A 21,953-nucleotide genomic window follows, 5' to 3' on the forward strand; every position below is an offset into this window, starting at 1 on the left:
CTGAATAAATAAATGGTTATTCTTTAAAAAAAAAATAAAACAAAACCACTAAGACAATCCCTGAAGTACTTAGAGGAACACTTGAAGAAATAGCTTCAGAATGTAGTTCTTAATAAATGTAAGTGTTCTACAGAAACTACATGAAGGTCCTTTTCTGGATTAACCCCTAAACGCTCTCAGGCTAATGGTGTCTTGTCCAGGTTACATGGGGCGGGGCTGCAGAACCTCAACCAAGTCACTGTACGAGAATGTACTTGAGAAAATACAACGCCTAGGAATTTTTCTAACTCCGAGAAACGTTATCGGCTCTAAAGGTCCCCCGCAATAAAGTTTCTGTGCTTCTCAATCAAGCACCTGCCAAATATTCACAAGTCACCTACTATTTGCAATGTAGCATCCTAAATTTACTCTTCACTCAAAACCCTTCAATATCCTGTAAAGGCTTCCCTAAAATTACAAACTACCCAGCTCCAAGAATTCTTCATGAACAACCCTGCTAATGACTATAGTTCCCTAAATAGGCACACAAGGGCAAACTAATACTTTTCTTCTAATTTTTCTTTCTTTCTTTTTGGCTGCATCTTAGTTGCAACACACGGGATCTTCATTGCGGCATGTGGGATCTTCCATTGCAGAGCAAGGGCTCTCTAGTTGTGGCACGTGGGCTCAGTAGCTGCAGCTCGCACAGGCTTAGTTGCCCTGAGGCATGCGGGATCTTAGTTCCCCAACCAGGGATCAAACCCACATCCCCTGCATTGGAAGGCAGATTCTCAACCACTGGACCACTAGGGAAGTCCCAGAGCCAACTAATATTAACATATTTTTAAAGTGAAATAAAAAAGGGAATTTTTATTTTTCAAATCTTTCCTTCTAAAAACATCCTTATAAATACACATTTTTCAATAATTAGGATCATACAATACATGCTACTCTGCAATCTTTTTACATTTAATAACATATCATGAACATCCTTCTATGTAAATACAGACAGATCCATGTATCTATCTTATGCTTTTAAATGACTTCATTCCTTTGAGATGTAACATAATTTACCCAGTTCTTCAAAAACACATATTTGGAATGTTTCCAATTATCCGCTATTATAATAATGTCACACTAGTATTATTCTTGCCCACCTACTCTTGTCCACTTATATGTGGATAGTCCCTTAGGGTAATTTCCTAAAAGAGAAATACTGGATCAAAAGATGTGAACATTTAAATTATGTTGATACTGTCACATAAAGACTGCATGAATTTGTACCAACATGTTTGTACTTTCTTCATTACTGTTATGCAACACATATTTTCATGAATATGTCCCAACCATTTGTATTTCTTCCTTTGGGACTTTCCTTTTCATGTAGCAAAGGAAAACTTTTAACCTTATAAATGTGTTTTTTTGGTTTTTTGTTTGTTTTATTTTTGGCTGTGTTGTGTCTTCGTTGCTTTCTCCAGTTGCGGTGAGCGAGGGCTTCTCATTGCGATGGCTTTTCTGGTTACGAAGCACGGACTCTAGGCGTGCGGGCTTCAGTAGTTGTGGCTTGTGGGTTCCAGAGTGCAGGCTCACTAGTTGTGGCCCACGGGCTTAGTTGCTCCAAGGCATGTGGAATCTTCCCAGACCAGGGATCAAACCTGTGTTCCCTGCACTGGCAGGTGGATTCTTAACCACTGTGCCACCAGGGAAGTCCTATAAATGTGATTTATAATTTAATCATGCATGAGGGAAGCAAATAGTGCATAATTATGAGACTAAAGTTTGCTGATACAGAATTTATTCCCAATTTTATAAATATAATATGAAACAGCACACTTACTATTTAGTGATAAACCCTTCATATCTGTAAATATGTATACTGGGTTGTGCAGTATTCCCCCCTAAAATGCATGTCCACCTGGAATCTCAAAATGTCACTTTAGTTAAAAATAGTCTTTACAGATGTAATTAGTTGAGATCATACTGGAGATGGGTGGGACCTAAATTCAAAGAGCAGTGTCCTTGTAAGAAGAGAGAACACATAGAGAAGGTAGCCATGTGATCGCAGAGACAGAAATCAGAATGCTGAAACTAAATGCCAAGGAAAGCCAAAGGTTGCCAGCAACCACCAAGAGAAGCACAGGACAGATTCCCCCTCAGGGCCTCCAGAAGGAACCTACCGTGTCAACACCTTGATTTCGGAATTCTGGTCTCCTGAACCGTTAGGGATTGAATTTCTTTTCCTAAGCCACCCAGTTGGTGGCACTTTGTTACAGCAGTCCTAAGAAACTAATACAATATGCATACCCAAAAGCAGTACAAAATTTCAAAAGTCAGGGTTACAGAGCTTTAAAAAGCTCTTCCTATTTCCTGGAATAACATGATAAAAATGAATTTTAAAACAGAATGTTCTGAAATATTTAAATGTTTGATAATATGGAGGAATGTCATTGTGTATGTTTACGCCCGATAACCCGAGACCACCCTAAGGCGAGAGGAAAAGCATGAAGAGTCATTTTAACCCACCCTCTCCTAAACATCGTCAGTTAAGAATTCCACTGGGGGACTTCCCTGGTGGCCCAGTGGTTAAGACTCTGCATTCCCAATGCAAGGGACCCGGATTCAGTCCCTGGTCAGGGAACTAGATCCCAAATACATGCATAAACTAAGAGTTCGCATACCACAACAAAGATTCTGCGTGCTGCAACTAAGACCCCATGCAGCCTAAATAAATAAATAAACATGGGGCTTCCCTGGTGGCGCAGTGGTTAAGGCGCAGTGGGTAAGAATCCGCCTGCCAATGCAGGAGACACAGGTTCGAGCCCTGGTCCAGGAAGATCACACATGCCATGGAGCAACTAAGCCCGTGCGCCATGACTATTTGAGCCTGTGCTCTAGAGCCTGCGTGCCACAACTATTGAGCCCACGCCCTGCAACTACTGAAGCCCATGTACCTAGAGCCCATGCTCCTCGACAAGAGTAGCCCCAGCTCTCTGCAACTACAGAAAGCCCACGCACAGCAACGAAGACCCAATGCAGCTAATAAGTAAAAAATACATACATTTTTTAAAAATTAAATTAAATTAAAAAATAAAAAATTCAAATGAAAACCAAGTACTTAAAAAAAAGAATTCCACTGGACATCTTCCCAACCAGTGATGAACAAACCAGAGCTTAGGTTTGGTAAAATAATGGAGTGTTATAACCCTAAAAAAACACACCACTTACACACTCAACTTTCTCTCCTACCTAACTCACAAGTCACTTGCAACTGCTTTTATTTTAGCTCCAGTGTTGCCTAAGTAGACTTCTCTCCAAATCCAGGCCCCAATCTTGGATTTCTCAGTTGCCAACCAACAGGCTGTGGAAGTTCCCTGCTCAGGAAAGCTGCCAACCACATAAAAATATCACACAGGTGACAAATAGAAGGTAAAGGTAAGGCTCTCAGTTTCTTTTGCAATATTAAGACCAGCTGGAATGTAAATCTTAGGTTGAACAAGCATATTAACTTTCTTGAATCAACTGAGCCAAATAAATTGAAAAAGGGGCATTTTATGTTAAATATGAGGCTATAAAAAATTTCCACTTCAAAAGGCAAGTTCTCCCAGCAACTAAACAGGATATATATCCTCTAAATGATTTCCCCAATATAACAGAACTTCTAGTTTAGCACAGTATGGCTTTGAAGAAAGAAGGAGTTGGATGTGAACCTCTGCCCCACTATTTACTAGCTGAGTACTTTGAGCAAGTTACTTAACTTTCCTAAGCCAGCGTCTTCATTTTGAAGGTAAGTATCAACTCCATGGAATTACCAGCAGCAAAGTAACTAGCACAGTGCTGATGCCATGGTCTGAATGTCTGTGTCTCCCCCAAAACTCGTATGTTGAAATCCTAACCCCTAAAGGTGATGGTATTGGTAGGTGGGGCCTTTGGGAGGTGATCAGGTCATGAGGGTAAAACCCTCAAGAATGGGATTAGTGCTCCTATGAAAGAGACCCTACAGAGCTCCCCAGCCCCTTGCACCACATGAGGATACAATCAGATCTCTTGAAACCAGAAAGAGAACCCTCACCCAACCATGCTGGCACTCAGATCTTGGATTTCCAGCCTCCAGAACTATGAGAAATGAATTTCTGTTGTTTACAAACTTCCCAGTCTATGGTATTCTGTCATAGGAGCCAAAAGAGACTGACAGTTAGGAACACAGCTGGCCTCTAAAAATGGGAGCTATTATTATTTGTACTTTACTCAAAGGAACCTAAGAAGCTCAGATAAGTTTACAAACAAAAGCACTTAGTTTAACGCATGTGTAAACTGAGGACCAGCCACTAAATGACTCAAGGTCTCATGAATAAAGAACCAAAATAAGATAATGGAACCCCAACGTCCCAGCCCGATTTCTCTAAGCTGCCATTTGGTCAGCACTTCCCGATATTGACTCATGACCCAGCATCAAGTTTTGCTATAATCACAAACAGGATGAAAACAGTAGCCATCCCATGCATCATGCTACCTTTGTTTGGAAATTCAATTTTACTTCATAACAATGAGCTGGCTCATGTTAAGTTTTCCTTTGTTGAGCACTTTTATCTCTTGTAAACCAGTAATCATAACATCCCTCTTAGAAAGATCATTAATGGATATTACTACAGCCATTTCAGATGGAGAAACTAAGGTAAACTAATTCTGGTGGTCATAGAAAGGCAAAAACTGAACTAGATTCTAAATACTATTCTTTCTTAAGAGAACATACTATTTCTCTTAAGCAAGTACTACTCACAATTGATATTTTTCTGGTCACTATTTAATTCCAGAGATAAAATCACATGCAAAAAATAACATCATTTGTAACATACCTTTCAATTTGCCATCAAATTCAGGGCTTGTGGCCACCTGGAGTCCTGGATGTGGTAGCAGAAAACAGGTGACGCTGGAGAAACATGAGTGAATGTGATTTCGGACATTCTGAATTTCTTCATGTTGATGCTCTTTCACCTGCCAATAAAGGCCAACAATTTACAAATGACCATTTGTTTCTCCTCACCAGCAACCACTAGTATAGGATAAAGTAAAGAAGACTTCCCAACTCTAATGGATCATAGTGGCCTAGGTGTTGTCCAATGAGAACACTCAGAACCCTAAGAAGCAATAAATGCATAAATTTGATTAACCATGGCTTGGCTCCTAGAGCTATCAAAGAACAAGTACTAAAAAAATTTATTTAAAAAAGAGTATTGCACAAGACTCAGGAAGAACAAGGGAAGGTTTGTGGGCATGAAGGGGGGTCTAACCAGTAAACACTCCTGTGCTTTGATTTTGGAGAACAGGTTAAGCCTGTTTGTATCCACACCAGAAACAAAAGGTACATATGGACCCATGTGTAAAATGGGAAATGGAAATTGTAATCAAAGCTTGGGCTTTTGCCCAGGGTTCTTCTCTCCAACCCCTCTGAGTTATATACATGGGTTTTCTAAACTTACCATGAATAATATTAGTGTGCTAATATTCCTAAGTGTTTAATGTAATTTTCCATGATCTGCTTTAAATACAATAGCTAAAGGTAAATGAGAAAGTTATCACTACTTTTAGCTAACTCCTCAGAAGATTATATTTCTGTTTACCTGCAGACGCTTTTCCAAAAACGACATTCCTCCCTGTAGTCCATAGTTGTATTCGTAAGGGAAACTCCAGTCTCGAACCAGAAACATCAGTGTCTATTTAGAAAAAGAGCAGAACATATTATAAACCTGCATAAATGTATTTTCAAAATAACCATTGAAATACTTCATTGCATGGTGTCAGCTTCTTCAAAGGGGGCAAGAAAATGTGCTAAAGGATTTACCCACTCTGAAATGTCCTAGAAACCTTACAAATACTAGAAGGACATGTATAAGCCATATGTGAGGTCAATATATCCCATCAGGTATTTTTGTTCTCCTGGATTACCAGGAAGAGATTGCTGAGAAGAGACTGACGAGAAAATGTTAAATTTGGGGCTCTGCACTATTTACGACAGCCAGGACATGGAAGCAACCTAAATGCCCATCAACAGATGAGTGGATAAAGAAGATGTGGCACATATACACAATGGAATATTACTCAGCCATAAAACGGAATGAAATTGAGCTATATGTAATGAGGTGGATAGACCTAGAGACTGTCATACAGAGTGAAGTAAGCCAGAAAGAGAAAAACAAATACCGTATGCTAACTCATACATATGGAATCTGAAAAAATGGTAGTGATGAACGCAGTGACAGGGCAAGAATAAAGATGCAGATGTAGAGAATGGACTGGAGGACACAGGGCTGGAGGTGGGGACAGTGAAGAGGAAGCAGGGACGAAGTGAGAAGTAGCATGGACATACATACACTACCAACTGTAAAACAGAAAGCTAGTGGGAAGCTGCTGTATAACAAAGGGAGATCAACTCGATGATGGGTGATGCCTTAGAGGGCCAGGACAGGGAGAGTGGAAGAGAGCCGCGGGAGGGAGGGGATATGGGGATATATGTATAAATACAGTTGATTCACTTTGGTGTACCTCAAAAACTGGTACAAGAGTGTAAAGCAATTATATTCCAATAAAGAGCTTAAAAAAAAAGAAAAGAAATGATGCTTAGAGATCCTCTAATTTTACTGAGGTCACTATGCATTCTCATCCTCATAAAACAACTAGCTAAAGCAGGGGTCAGGTTGTTGTAGCAAGAAGCAGCCATGGACAAAACAAGTGAATGTGGCTGTGTTCCAATAAAACTCTCACTGTACACACTGACATTTAAATTTCAGATAATTTACACATGTCGTTAAATATTATTCCTCTTTCGATTTTTTTCAACCATTTAAAAATGGAACAAAAACCCATCCCTGACACTCAAGTCACATGAAAACAGGCAGCGGGCATATCTGGCCTGTGCACCCTAGTCTGCTCATCTCTGAACTACAACAAAGATATGACTTAAATTTATGGTTAACGTTCTACCTGGAAGGGTTTTTGGAAAATTTCATCCATCGCCAGACGACCATATTCTGTGAAGAGCTTTAAGAAAGAAGAGTTATGGTTTATAAGGCAATATCACATAAAGTATCTCTATAGCTATCCTATAGCAAATAATTCATTTAACAGACTGAATACTACTTATATGAGACCAAAGGACTACAGTTTCAAAAGCCCACACCAGTCAGGAACCTTAAAATAATCTTACTATTCCTCTCTCTCACATTTCTCATCCCAATTCATCAGCAAACCCCAAATCCAACCATTCTATTGCTTAGAACATTGCAAAGGTTTCTCCCTGCGTCTGCCCTTGCCCCCCACAGACTCTTCTCAATACAGCAGCCACAGCGGCTCTGTCATATACAAGGTTACTCAGACCACGTCACGCCTCACCTCAAAACCCTCCAACCCCATTCGGGATAAAAGGCACAGTGTGATCCAGCCACACTGGCCCTCCCTGACGTGTGTCACACCTGCTGGGCGCACGGCTGCCTTAGGACCTCTGTTCTCAGTGCTCTTTCTGCCTGCAATGTTCTTCCCCCAACACCTGCACAATCAGCTCCCTCACTTCCTCAGGTCTTCACTCCAATGACTCCTTCTCCATGCAGCCTCCCATGGCCATCTACCTAAAAAGATGACACTTCTCCACATAATATTTCCTACCCATGTCCTTTTTAAATTTTTCTCCTTCACCTGTCTCACTACTTAACATACTGTACCTTTACTCATCTTGATTAGTGTCTGTCTTCACTATTAGCATTTAAACTCCATGAGGGGGACTTCCTTGGTGGTCCAGTAGTTAAGACTCCACGCTCCCAATGCAGGGGACCTGGGTTCGACCCCTGGTCAGGGAACTAGATCCCACATGCTGCAACTAAAAAAGATCCAGCACGCCACAACTAAAGATCCCACATACCGCAACTAAAGATCCCGCAAGCCACATCAAAGACCCAGAGCGGCTAAATAATTTTTTTTTTTAATTTTAAGTCCAAAAAAATGTGAACTCTGAAACACATGTAGCCTCAAAGCATTTGGATAAGGGCTTGTTTTCACATGTCATATATCTTCTATAGGGCTATATACCTGTTTACAAATACACAGAAAAAGAATAGAAATGATATATTCAAAACTGATAGGCACACTGGGGAGGGGGAGGGGGGCTTCAGCTTTATCCAAAGTGCCCAGTTTTTTTAAACAATAATACCATTTGTAATTTCTTAAGTAATATTAAACATCATTAACTTTTAAAGAGAGAAAAAGTATTACAATGATAGATATCATCTTACCTACTTAGAGAGCTTAATTCTAGGCTCTAAGAAGAAGCCACAGAGTGAAAGGAGTACCTCCATCAGGAAATCTTTCCCAAGCCTCCAGGCCAGGCCCTCTGATACCTGGGCATCTTTCTCCCTCAGCACTTAATAGGTACTGAACTCCTGCTCAGAAGTCTGTTTTTGTAATTGACATGGAATCAAATCTAGCCACTTTTTTTCTTTTGTCTCTACCTTTGATGTCTTGCTTAAAAAATTCTACCTCAGGATTTCCCTGGTGGTCCAGTGGTTAAGAATCTGCCTTCCAATGCAGGGAACGCAGGTTTGATCCCTGGTCAGGAAACTAAGACCCCACATGCCGCAGGGCAACTAAGCCCATGTACCTCAACTAGAGACCCCACGTGCCGCAAATTAAAGCCCACACACTCTGGAGCCCGCACCTAACAACTAGAGAGCCCGCATGCTGCAAGGAAGGTCCCACGTGTCGCAACTAAGACCTGACATAACCAAATAAATAAATAAATATTTTTTTAAAAATTCGCCCTCACTATTGTATATCGGCCTATTTTTTTCCAGTCATTTATGGGGTGTTTTTTTTTTTTTACATCAAAATATTTAATCATCTGGAATTTATTTTCACATATACTACAAGGTAGGGATCTAATTTCTATTGTGTCTAAATACATAGGCATCTATCCTAACATCATTTATTGATTGATCCATCCTCCATGGTATAGTATTATATATTCTTAAATAGAATGAAATATATGAAAATGTACTATATCATAAGTATATAGCACATTAATCTATTTTTCCCTGAACCAGTGCCCTGTTCTTGTAATTACAGCTTTATAAGATGTACTAAGTCAAATTTCTCTTATTTTCCTCACCCCTTGTAATATTTTTGGTGTTTTACAATTTAACTTTCCAAATGAATCTCAGAACAATTCTGTCAAGTTCCCAAAAGAACACCTTTATGATTCTGTTTAATGGGAAAGATGTGACAACTTTATAATACTCAGTCTCATATGAAGTAACATTTAAATAATACACAGCACAGTGTCTACTACAGAGTAAGCAATGAACATGTGTTAGCCACACATAAAGAAGATGTAGAATATAGATATTTACAGAAGAAACATAGTGTTTTCCTGCATGTGGTTAAACCTTTTATATGCCTCATATAACACTGAAATGCTTTATATAGGTCTCCTTAAGTTTATTCCAAGTTTTTAATATTCTGTTGCTATAGCAAATGTTTTCCATTACATTTTTAAACTGGGTAATGCTGGTAGATAGGAAAGCCTACAGATTTTTGTATTTGTACTTTGTGACTGGTACCTAATTTTTTTTTTTAGTTCTAGTTTACCAGTTGATTCTTGTGGATTTCCAGGCATACAAGAACATTATTGTCTCCTTCACACATATTTATTGAATTTCTAGATCTACCATCAATCACCCTTGTCATATGAGACAATTCCTTTGGCCATTAGCTCCAGTGGTCATCCTCTGTAGGGATAAATCCACCTGACCTATCATCCCTATTCTCACTGACCAGGGCCCTAAACCTAGTCACATGCTCCCCACCAGCCTCACAGTCAAAGGCACTGACACTATCAGCCTCTTAATTCTCCAACTCCCCCCTACCCCACCCTCAGACACATCCACTGTTTCTCCTGCAACTTCAGAGCCACAATGAACACTCTCCTAAATTTCTAGCTCCCTCTCCCAGCATTTCTTCTACCTCCCTGCTTTAATAAAACCTGAGGGCACAATTCTTCCCATAAATATCTCAAGTGGTGGCTGCTATTCTCTCACATCCCATGTGTCCCTGGATCAAAAGGTGGGGTTGGTGACTTCCCTGCTCCCCTTCTCAGCCATCATCTTCCATCTTCTTGTAAAAAGCCCTACTCCTCTAGGATTTGTGCCATTCTACAGGATAACCCATTCCCCCGTTTTTTATTGCCGTCCACCTACTAACCATGTGGTCATTCCCTATCGTTCATTGAGCACTTTGACACCTGTCCCAGTCCTCTTCATCAAAGCAGGCACTTCCACTCAATCCCTGCCTCAGCCAAGAACCTACGATGAGTAAAGATTTTTTCCTCCCATATAGTAGGACATAATTAACAGAATCAGGAATGCTTTGGTTTGAAATGATTCTAGGAAAGACATGTTTAAACATATCATGGGTTTGAGGAACCACAGGATGGTGGAGCTCTTGAGAATAGTATCAAAGGAGAATTAGGTAATTGCCTCATAATCCTTACCACCTGTTATGGAACTATAGCTCCCCCCCCCACTCCACCCCCCCATAAAACAGGTTGAAGTCCTAATCCCTGGTACCTCTTAAATGTGACCTTTTTGGATGTAGGGTCTTCTCAGATTATTCAAGTTAAGATGAGGTCATTAGGGTAAGCCCTAATCCAATATGACTGGGGTCCTCATCAGAAGAAATAAGAGACACAGGGAAGAGAATGAAATGGGAAGACAAAGACACAGAGGAAAGACAGCCACATGAAGACAGAAGCAGAGACCACAGTGTTACAGCTGAGAGCCAAGGGATGCCAAGGACTGCCAGCAAACCACTAGAAGCCAGGAAGAGGCAAGAAAGGATTCTCCCCCACAGGCTTTGGAGAGACAGTGGTCCTGTCAACCACTTGGTTTCCGATCCCAGCTTCCACAGCTATGAGATGATACATTTCTACTGCTTGAAGCCACTCCAGGTTGTGGTGCTCAGTGACAGCAGTCTAACACATCACCATGCCTCGTCATTTATGGACCCTCTCACTGACTGGATGACAAAATCCATAAAGAATCACGTCTACCTCACACACTATGGTATCTACAGCACTTGGTTCACTGCCTCACACAAATCAGGCACTCCAAAAAAAAGCATGAAAGAGAGGAGCTTAGGGAGGAATGAGTTTCAGGTGAAAAGGTGTCAAATACAAGTTCTGAAGGGTGTGCATCACAGAGCACTAGACAATGGCACACGTGCAGAACCACCAATTATGGAGTACAGGGAACTGCAAATAGTAACATTAAGAGCCAAAATTTAGGAATTATTTCCTTTGTTTTTTTAAAGGAATATAAATTAGGACGAATACAAGGTAATCTCTATAATAAATGACACCCCCACTCTCTCATATTCTGATATGTTTCTTGAAAGTCAGCGGGAGGAGTAGAAATAGAGAAGCATGCCAGACTGCATCCAACTCTGGAATACCCAATAAAGAGGATTTTACAGGAAAAACATATAAGAACTGCTACTCCGGAGAAGAGGAGACAATGACTAATAACAGTAGCAGTGACAGGTACAATAAGCGATGGCTAGCACACATTAAGCACATACTGTTTTCCAGGCACATGATCCTATGCATTTTATAAATATGAATTTATTTAACCTCATCCTGAATTACTGCAATAGCTTCATAACCAGTCTCACTGAATACACCCTTGTGCCTCTAAAAACCTATTCTAAACACAACAGCCAGGGTGATCCTTTCATAACATGTCAAATAATATCACTCCTCTGATCAAAACATGGCTCCCGTCTCACCGAGAGGAAAAGCTCAAGTCCTTACAAAAGCAGGGCGTAACTGGAAGCTGAATGCCGCTCTGACTTCATCACTTGGCCTCTCCTGTCTCACCCTCCAAGCCCACCCACTGGCCTCCTTGCTGTTCCTGGATCCCACCAAGCACACTCCACCTCAGGGTCCTTCTTCCTGCTCTTCCCTCCCCTGCACCACTTCCCCACCCCCCACATATCTGCAGGACTTACCCGCCCACTTTCTTCTGGTTCCCAGCTCACCTGAGTAAGGCCTTCCCTGACCACTCCAGCCACAGATACACAGAGTGTACGATTACCATGAACTTCCTCCATATTTCAATCTTTTGCTGAAACTACTCAGTTGTAAAACTTATCTTAGTCTTAAAACTTTTAAATGATATCTTAACATTTTTATGAGGAATATATACCTGTAGCTGTTGAAGATCATCTTCCTGAATGTTCTGGGACAAATTATAAATCTAGAAACAAAAATTCAGATTGATATTACTCTAGCTTACTTCAAATGAACCCTGAATAAGCCTAAAGCACTGAAAAGCTTTGCACAATTAAAGGTGTGCATGTAAGAATATGAGGCCTGTTTCAACAGTAATAATACCTGTTTTCTGCAAAACTATGCATATAAGGTTGAAATCATATAATCCTTCCTTTACAGTTTAAAATACAGTTTTCTTAAATTTTTACCAAATCTACATTTCCTATATGATATAACTGATGTAGTTCCGATTTCCACTTTTCAGACTTTCCTTGGAATATACTATATATATTTACAACCAAGATGGAAAAATAGTTTAGGCTCCTTCCTGAGCTTCTAAGAGCTTAACTCCTATCTGTTGTCTAAAAAGAATATTTACATGTTACCATAGGAATTCTGATAACACAATAATAACTGAAACTAGATGTATTCTCTTTATCTTATTTCTTCTACAAACTCTTTTCCTAGTCAAATGGTTTTACCTGAACAGAACTAGTCATGGTACTTAGAGCAAAGATGGTAGCACAATCTTTCACAGTGGACTGGCTGTCAAATGCCCCCTGGGTATCCATCAGAACAACTGCAACCTGTAAAAAAGAGAAAACACAAACAAAATATGCAAAAGTGAGAAGGGGAGAAATGCAAGGAGAAATTGAAAAGTACAGGTAATATTTAAATGAGGCTTAAGCAACTGCTCATAGGTTCTATCAGAAAAGTATAATTACAGCTGACCCTTGAACAACTTACACACGAATTTTTCCCCATAAATGTAACTATTCAGGTGCCTTGTATGTTTGACCAGAGCACTTTGCTGGAGAGGATTACCTGCTCTGACCTGGTGATATGATACAGAACAGAGGTGTACAGAGCAATATGAAAAGAGGGGAAGATCGCCCTGATAATCGAAACAGCCAAATGCTGAAGCCAATTAGCTCACTTTCAAAGCCAGTCATCTGGATGTTTTTTGTTGTTGAAAGAGATCTAAAATACTAATTGATTTAGTTTAAACTTAGGCATAGTCAAAAAAATAAATAAAACACAAGGCCTGGTATATTTTTGGCATTTACCTGCAAGGCTGTGTTCTTCTCTCAAATTTCTAGAGTTTTTTGGTTGTTTGATAAAAGGAAATGAACATTTACTTCAATCTTAATGAAAGAGAGACCACACCACAGATGCCAAACGAAAGCAGAAGAAACTTAGGTCATCACTGAGCTTTATGTAATTAGGTTTCATGAAGCCTTAATGAACGTTTCCACCTTAAAAGTTATTATTTATGTTAAATAAGATATAGTATCCTCTGGAGAACTCGAGGTATGGGAGGGGGAGGGGGGTGAAGGGGAAACTGAGAAGAAGCGAGAGAGTAGCACAGACATATATATACTACCAACTGTAAAATAGTCAGTGGGAAGTTGTTGTATAACAAAGGGAGTCCAACTCGAGGATGGAAGATGCCTTAGAGGACTGGGGCAGGGAGGGTGGGGGGGACTCGAGGGGGGGGGCGTCAAGGAAGGGAGGGAATATGGGGATATGTGTATAAAAACAGTTGATTGAACCTGGTGTACCCCCCAAAAAAATAAAAAATAAAAAATAAAAAAAAATAAAAATAAAAATAAAAAAAAAAAAGATATAGTATCCTCATACAACTTGCTATAATTTTCAGTCATATAAATTAAAAATAAAATTTTTCAAACTCATACATAACTGGTTCCAAAAGAGGGTAGGGTTTAATACGTTTAGAAAAATAAGTAAAATCATCAGCAAGGGCCTAATTCTTTAGCAACAAATACCTCAACTGTTGCAAAGGCCAGAAGGGAAGCTTTCTATGAAGCTGTATTGAATCCAAGAAGAGAAATGCCACAGTCAAAAACATTTTTAAGTAAGATTTATGATAACAAATACAAATTAAAATTTTTATTCTTAGAAATGACATTTTATTACTTAGGAAAGGTATTTTTATTCTTAGAAATTATAAGATTATCATGTTATATAGTTTAAATATCAGGTCCCATTAATAATATTATATATTTATGAGTTTATTTTCATATACCCAACCCACTACTGTGAATTGAATACCTATGAAATAAATTCAAGCAAAAGAAAGTACTATGCAGAAAAGAAGGCCAATTCAAATGAAATGAAGTTTCTAGCCTGAATATACTGAAACCTAGTGATAGAAGACTTCATTCTACCCATACTTCAGGTGTTTTGTGAAGAGGATACCATCAAACTAAATGACCAATCAACACTAATCATGGCTGGGACAAACAGATTTCCACACGTGAAAGAATGGTATTGGATCTCTACCTCACATCATATACAAAAATTAACTAAAACAGATCAACACCAAAATATAACAGCAAAACCCACAAAACTTACAGAAGGAAGCATAGGTATAAATCTTTCTGGTCTTAGATTAGGCAATGGTTTCTAATATATGACACCTAAAGCACAATAAACCAAAAAACAAACAAACAAAACAAAACACAAATTCGACTTCAAATAATTGCAAATCACATATCTGATGAGGGTCTAGTATCAAGAATATATAAAGTACTCAATACAAAAAGACAACCCAATTAAAAAGTGTACTTGATTTGAATAAACATTTTTCCAAAGAAAATATACAAATGGTTACACGAAAAGATTCTCAACATCATTAGTCATTAAAGAAACGCAAACGCAAATCAAAACCACAATGAGATACCACTTCATATCTACTAAGCTGTCTATAACCAAAAAGATGATTATATCAGGTGTGGCAAGATGGAGAGAGACTGAAGCCTCCTGCATGGCTGGTAAGAACATATCAGCTTTGAGGAACAGATTGGCAGTTTTTCAAAAGGTGAGCTATGGAGTTGCCATGACCCGGAAACGCCACTCCTAGGTACATATCCAAGAGAACTGAAAATACATGTTTACTCCAAATCCCAGTAACAGAAAAAAGCAAAAACAAAAACAAATAACCCAGTTAAAAATGGGCAAAGGACTTGAATAAATACTTCTACAAAGAAGACATACAAATGGCTACAGGTATATGAAAAAGTACTCAATATCACTCATCATCAAGAAAATACAAATTGGGACTTCCCTGCTGGCAGTGGTTTAGAATCCTCCTGCCAATGAAGGGGACACAGGTTCGATCCCTGGTCTGGGAAGATCCCACACACCACAGAGCAACTAAGCCCATGTGCCACAACTATTGAGCCTGAAGTCTAGAGCCCATGAGCCACAACTACTGAAGCCCTCACACCTAGAGCCTGTGCTCCACAACAAGAGAAGCCACTGCAACAAGAAGCCTGAACACCGTAATGAAGAGTAGCCCCCACACACAGCAACAAAGACCCAAAAAGCAGCCAAAAAAAGAAAAAAAAAAAAGAAAGAAAATACAAATCAAAACCACAGTTAGGAGACTTCCTAGGTGGCACAGTGGTTAAGAATCCACCTGCCAATTCGTGGAGCAACTAAACCCCTGTGCCACAACTATTGAGCCTGTGCTCTAGAGCCCGTGAGCCACAACTATTGAGCCCACGTGCCACAACTACTGAAGCCCAGTCACCTACAGCCTGTGCTCTGCAACGAAGAGTAGCCCCCGCTCACTGCAACCAGAGAAAGCCCATGTGCAGCAACAAAGACCCAACACAGCCAATAAATAAATAAATAAAAAATTAAAAAATATAAACAAGAAATGTTATTTAAAAAAAACCCACAATTAGATACCACCTCAAAATGGCTATCATCAAAAAAAAAAAAGAAAGAAAAAGCATTGGAGAGGATGTAGAGATATTGGAATGCTTATACACTTTTGATGGGGATACCAAATGGTACAGCCACCATGGAAAATAGCATGAAGGTTTCACAAAAAAGTAAAAACAGAACTATCTTATGATCCAGCAATCCCACTTCTGGGTATGTATGTACTCCCAAAATTCAAATCAGGATCTCAAAGAGACATCTGGACTCGCATGTTCACTGCAGCATTATTCATAAGAGCCAAGATATGGAAACAACCTAAATGTCCTTTGACTGATGAATGGATAAACAAAATGTGGTATGTCCATACACTGGAACATTATTCCACCATGAAAAGGAATCGAGTCCCGATACGTGCTACATCATGGATGGGCCTTGAGGACACTAGGCTGGGGGGGAAAGACTACACAAAAGATCCATATATTATATGACTCCATCTGTATGAAATGGCAAACATGGAGGAGGAAAGTAGATCGATAATGGCCATGGGCTGGGAGAAGAGGGAAATGGGGAGTGACTGAGTTTCTTTTGAGAGTAATGAAAATGTTCTGGAATTAGATGGTTATATTTGCACAGCCTTGTGAGTGTACTAAAAACTGCTGAACTATACACTCTGAAAGGATGAATCTTACGGTATGTGAATTAAATCTCAATGAAAAAGAAAATCATGGCATCTGCTAACTAGAAAAATGAGGCTTAAATGGAGGTAAGAAGAGGAATTACTAAAAGGAAGCTCAGTAAGGAATGGGAGTCATACGTATACTTTAACATGGATATTTGGGGGAAACGGTATTCTCCTAACAAGTAATGGAACAGTAAAATGCCATAACCACCTTCAAGAACAATTTGGCAATAGCTAGAAAAAGAGGAAATGGGCATGCTCAGACCCAATAATTCCACTTTTAGGTGGCTTTCTAAAGTTTTTGACTGGAACCCTCAGTAAGAAATATATTTTACATTACAACCAAATACACCCATGTATAGAGCTGAAATTAAATTTGTATGTGTGCTACACTTTCTACTGTGTTCTAGTTCTTATTTTTAAAAACTGGCCATGAGCCAATAAATTGATTTCTCTATCCTTTAATGGGTCATGGACATAGTTCAAAAAACTGTGGCCTGGAGACACGCTTGCACACTACTCACGAAGACATTTTTCAGGTTGTTTAGCAAGGATTACAAAAATGAAAAAAAGAAACAATCTAAACGCCTACCAATAGAGAAAAAGGAAAAAACCAGAACTACATATTTAAGAATGTTGACTTTTAAAAGTAAAAACGAGGGACTTCCCTGGTGGCGCATGGGCTGAGAATCCGCCTGCCAACGCAGGGGCATGGGTTCGATTCCTGGTCCGGGAAGATCCCACATGCCGCGGAGCAACTAAGCCCATGCGCCACAACTATTGAGCCTGTGCTCTAGAGCCCGTGAGCCACAACTATTAAGCCCATGTGCCGCAACTATTGAAGCCCACGCGCCTAGAGCCTGTGCTCCACAACAAGAGAAGCCACTACAATGAGGAGCCCGTGCACCACAACGAAGAGCAGCCCCCACTCGCAGCAACTAGAGAAAGCCCATGTGCAGCAACGAAGACCCAACACAGCCAATAAATTACATAAACAAATAAATAAATTTATCAAAAAAAAAAATCCAATGCAGGGGACGCAGGTTCCATCCTTGGTCAGGGAACTAAGATCCCACGTGCCCCGGGGCAACTAAGCCCACACACCACAACTAGAGAGCTCGCTCGCCACAACTACTGAGCCCTTGAGCTCTGGAGCCCATCCACCACAACTAAAGAGAAGCACGCGCTGCAATGAAGAGTCCAGTGTGCCACAACTAGGACCCAACACAGCCAAAAATAATAATTAATTTAAAAAAAAGAAAGAAAAGGCTGAAACTGAGCAAACTGAAGAGGGGATGTGAAACCTTAAGCCCTGAAAAGACTCAAAAATGAGAGGCACAAACAGCTGTGAAGGCATGCATTTGGGTGAGGCTAAAAACAGAAGGAATGGGTTAAAGTCTGTTCAAGAAACAGTCATAACTCCAAATCCCCTCTTCCACTTTAGGAGACACATGACTTGCCCCTGCTGACCCTTACAAAGAAATCTGGGGAGAGGCTCTACAACTGAAGCTTACTAGGCTTGATGAGATGGGTAAGATGCCCTGCTGACAGCTGGAGGGGTGGGGGGAGTGAATGCTTACAGGGCTAAGAGTGTAAAGAACAGAAGTAACATCTGAATAGTTGAGAGCATTAGCCCCTGGGAAGGCAAAACGAGCAGAGGGAGGACTAGGGCATCTGATGGCTATTTTTCACTAGAAGCCTATGTTACTATTTGACCTTTTAAACTATATTCATGCATTATTTTTAAATCATGCACTTAATATCACTGTGATACAAATTCATTTTTCATGGGATTATCAGACTACACATTAAAGTTCTCATTTTGTTGTGTTTGTTAGTTTGTAAGTCTTTTTCTTCCTTACCTTCTTCCCATCTGGCTTCTCCACAGTGAAAACCTCACTCCAGATCTGAATCCCAGTGGTTTCTGGGTCAGAGCCCCCTCTCCAAGAAAACCCTGTTAACGGTTCTTCTGGGTCACCCAACCAATTTGAATGGCCACCTTCCTTCTATAGGAGAAAGAAGACATTTCCATGAAATCTTAAATTTCGAGTAACTTTACACATCAAAGATAATTCATGAGCTTGGTTTGTTCTTCTGGACATAAAAGTCTCACTTTCAATTTGAAATGAAATAATTCTACCTTACCTGTAAATATAAGTATCGTAGCATAAAGTCCAGAAAGAAGGACTTGCCCTTTCGGAAGGCACCAGCCACTGACACCACCACCACATCAAGGTCTCGGATGTGGTCCTGTAAGAGGATGCTGGCCAAGGCTTTCTCTTCTAGCTCAAAAGAATGTTGGTCTTTCTGAACCAAAACAACCTGCACTGGACCAGGCTTTCCACTCTCCATAGCATCACCTATGTTGTTGTAGAGAAAAAAAAATTCGTTTCAAATAATTTTTAAATATGTATTTTTTAACATGGGAAGAGTAAAAACTCCCTAACCAGGGCACAAAAGCACCAACTATAAAAGGAAAAAAAAATGACAAATTAGACTTCATCAAAATTAAGAATTTTTGTTCATTAAAAGACATCATTAAGGGAGGAAAAATGCAACTCACAGGCTAGGAGAAAATATTCATTAACATCTAAATCCGAAGGACTCATATCCAGAATCATTATAGAAATCCCAAAGAAAAAGACAATTATACCACCTTTCAAAACAGTAATGGGCAAAAGATTATGAACTGGCATTTTATTAAAAAAGGATATCCAAATGGTCAATAATCATATGAAAAGGTTCCTTACCATTATTTAACAACAAAATAAATTAAAACCATAATAAGATACCACTGCCCGCCCATCAGAATGGGTAAAAATTTCAAAGACTGACAATATCAACTGTGGGAGAGACTGTGCTACAACTGTAATTCTGTTACATTCTGATGGGAATAGAACCACTTTGAAAAACCATTAGGCAGTATCTACTAAAATTAAACAGAACTATGATCCAACAATTCCACTCCTAGGTATATACCTAAGAGAAATAAATGTGTATATCCACCAAAAGACATACATACAAGAATGTTCACATCGGCTTACTCAAAATGATCCAAAACTGGAGAAAACCCAAACGTCCATCAATAGTAGAAATGGTGCCTGCCACTGCCAAGCATCATCATCATTATTATTATTATTAATTATGTTTTTTTGGCCGCACCACATGGCTTGTGGGATCTCAGTTCCCCAACCAGGGAAACCCTAACCCTAACCCAAGGCCCCTGCAGAGGAAGTGCAGAGTCTGAACCACTGGACCACCAGGGAAGTCCCTAAGCCTTTTATATACATCATTTTACTTAATCCTCAGAACAACCCTATGAGGTAAATAATACTGCTCCATTTTAAAAATAAAGAAACTAAAGCTAACGCAAGTTAAGCATCTTCACCAGCAGGTCCTGGAGAAAAGCTTGAAAAGATCTTGAGGTATCTATGTTTTGCAGATCACTCTTGATAACCTAGTCGAGGTCTCAGGGGCAATTAATTCTTTAGCTCAAAATTAAGCACTAACTAGTAGTTTCTCTTCTAGAGTTGAACGCACAAAGATATTAATTCTTTGAAATTCAGAGCCACTTAGCTATGTGAATTTATGGAAAGTTTACAAAAAAAGAGCAGTGGGGCCTAGGAAATGAGGCAAAGCACTATTTCCCTAAGTGTATGTACTAAAGGAGATGTTTTTAGGTAGTTAAAAGGACACTTATTTTAATAATTATGTATTTTAATGCATACTGGGAAACAAAACCATGTTTTAATGGATTACTGCTTAGAAGGAGGCTAAGTTTTAAAAACTAATCAATTTAAAGTAAAAGGAAGGACAAATATTGAGGACAGTATGGATAGGCAGATATGGCCGAAATTATACATATGGTCCCAAAAACACTTTCATCTGGGAAGCACTGAAGGCTGAATGATCACAGCATGCAAAGTCAACAAAACAGCTCGACTGCCAGACTCTACCCTTTAAGTATGGGAATTGCTGCTCATGTTTTATACCTATGCTATCAAACAGCCACAAAACGGTTCTTACCACTTTTTAATTTTTTGCAAACTATTGGAAACCAATTCATAAATATTGATTAAATGTCATGCTAGCATTATAATACATGTATACTAATACTTTTCTTTTCCATTATTTCCCATTATAAAAAGAAAATAGTTCTTTGAATAACCTCTTAGAGTTCTTATTGCCATTAACTGGTGAATCCAGGACCTGAAGACCCTCAGTTTTCATATAAAAGAACAAATGAGAACAACTGATTCACACGTTATGGATAAGCCACAGGGTTAAGTACTGTGCAGTACTCAAAGCAGTACCAAAGTCCCTGAGATGGCTGGCTGCTCCCTCAATATTCATTTTCTCCTTCTGTTATGGTAACAGATTTTTAGCTGGGTGTATAAATGTTCAGAAGAAACACCTTTCCAACCCAATTTTGTATGTAGGGTATCACCATGTGACAAAGTTCTGACTGTAAGTGATACAGCAACTTCCAGATAACGCATCTTCCCTCTTTCTGCTGGCTAGATGCAAAAGTTGGAGCAACTCACCCTGGACCAGGCACATGAGGGCAACACCCTAGGAACACTGGAGCAACAAGAGAGGTAGGGGGCTTCCCTGGTGGCGCAGTGGTTAAGAGTCCACCTGCCAATTCAGGGGACAAGGGTTTGAGCCCTGGTCAGGGAAGATCCCACATGCCTCGGAGTAACTAAGCCCATGTGCCACAACTACTGGGCCCGTCCGCCTAGAGCCCATGCTCCACAACAGGAGAAGCCACAGCAATAAGCAGCCCATGCACTGCAATGAAGAGTAGCCCCCGCTCCCCACAACTACAGAAAGCCCATACGCAGCAACAAAGACCTAACGCAGCCAACAAATAACAATCTAAAAAAAAAAAAATGAGAGAGAGAGAGGTAGGGCTGAGGACTTCGTGTAGAACTGCCATGTTGGCTCACTTTCATGTGAAAGAAAAATGTCTACCTTGTTTACATCACTTACTTGGAGGCTCTGTGAGATACAGCCAAACCTAGTAACCAATACAACAGTCCCCTAGGACTTCACAGTTTAGTTCATGGTACTGGCTCTTTCAATTTTATCTATTTCACTACTAAAGTTTACTGAGCAGTGTGAATGTACTGACACATGGCAGGCACAAAATAAACAACTGTAAAAAGGATGAATGGTACGTACAATAATAGCGTTGCAAGCTACCACCCAAAGGATGCAGGTGGTATTGTCAGGGCAACAGGCATGGAAGATAAGGTTACCTGGGCTACAAACAAGATAGAATAATCCCATGAC

The 21,953-nt window shown here is 39.8% G+C and overlaps 1 protein-coding gene across 1 annotated transcript in view; it reads right to left on the reverse strand.

Annotated features, from left to right (window-relative positions):
- The window catches only part of ATL3 (atlastin GTPase 3), a 42,900-nt gene that overhangs the window by 11,797 nt on the left and 9,150 nt on the right, over positions 1–21,953 (reverse strand). The window contains exons 2-8 of the mRNA XM_057726474.1: positions 18,804–19,018; positions 18,521–18,664; positions 12,769–12,873; positions 12,222–12,272; positions 6,958–7,014; positions 5,598–5,690; positions 4,833–4,971 (exon numbers count right to left, since the gene is read on the reverse strand). Of these exons, the coding sequence (XP_057582457.1) occupies positions 4,833–4,971; positions 5,598–5,690; positions 6,958–7,014; positions 12,222–12,272; positions 12,769–12,873; positions 18,521–18,664; positions 18,804–19,018 (804 nt within the window). The remainder of the gene's footprint in view (positions 1–4,832; positions 4,972–5,597; positions 5,691–6,957; positions 7,015–12,221; positions 12,273–12,768; positions 12,874–18,520; positions 18,665–18,803; positions 19,019–21,953) is intronic.

The sequence above is a fragment of the Hippopotamus amphibius genome, chromosome 3 (assembly GCF_030028045.1).
Source record: "Hippopotamus amphibius kiboko isolate mHipAmp2 chromosome 3, mHipAmp2.hap2, whole genome shotgun sequence".
NCBI classification, from domain to species: domain Eukaryota; kingdom Metazoa; phylum Chordata; class Mammalia; order Artiodactyla; family Hippopotamidae; genus Hippopotamus; species Hippopotamus amphibius.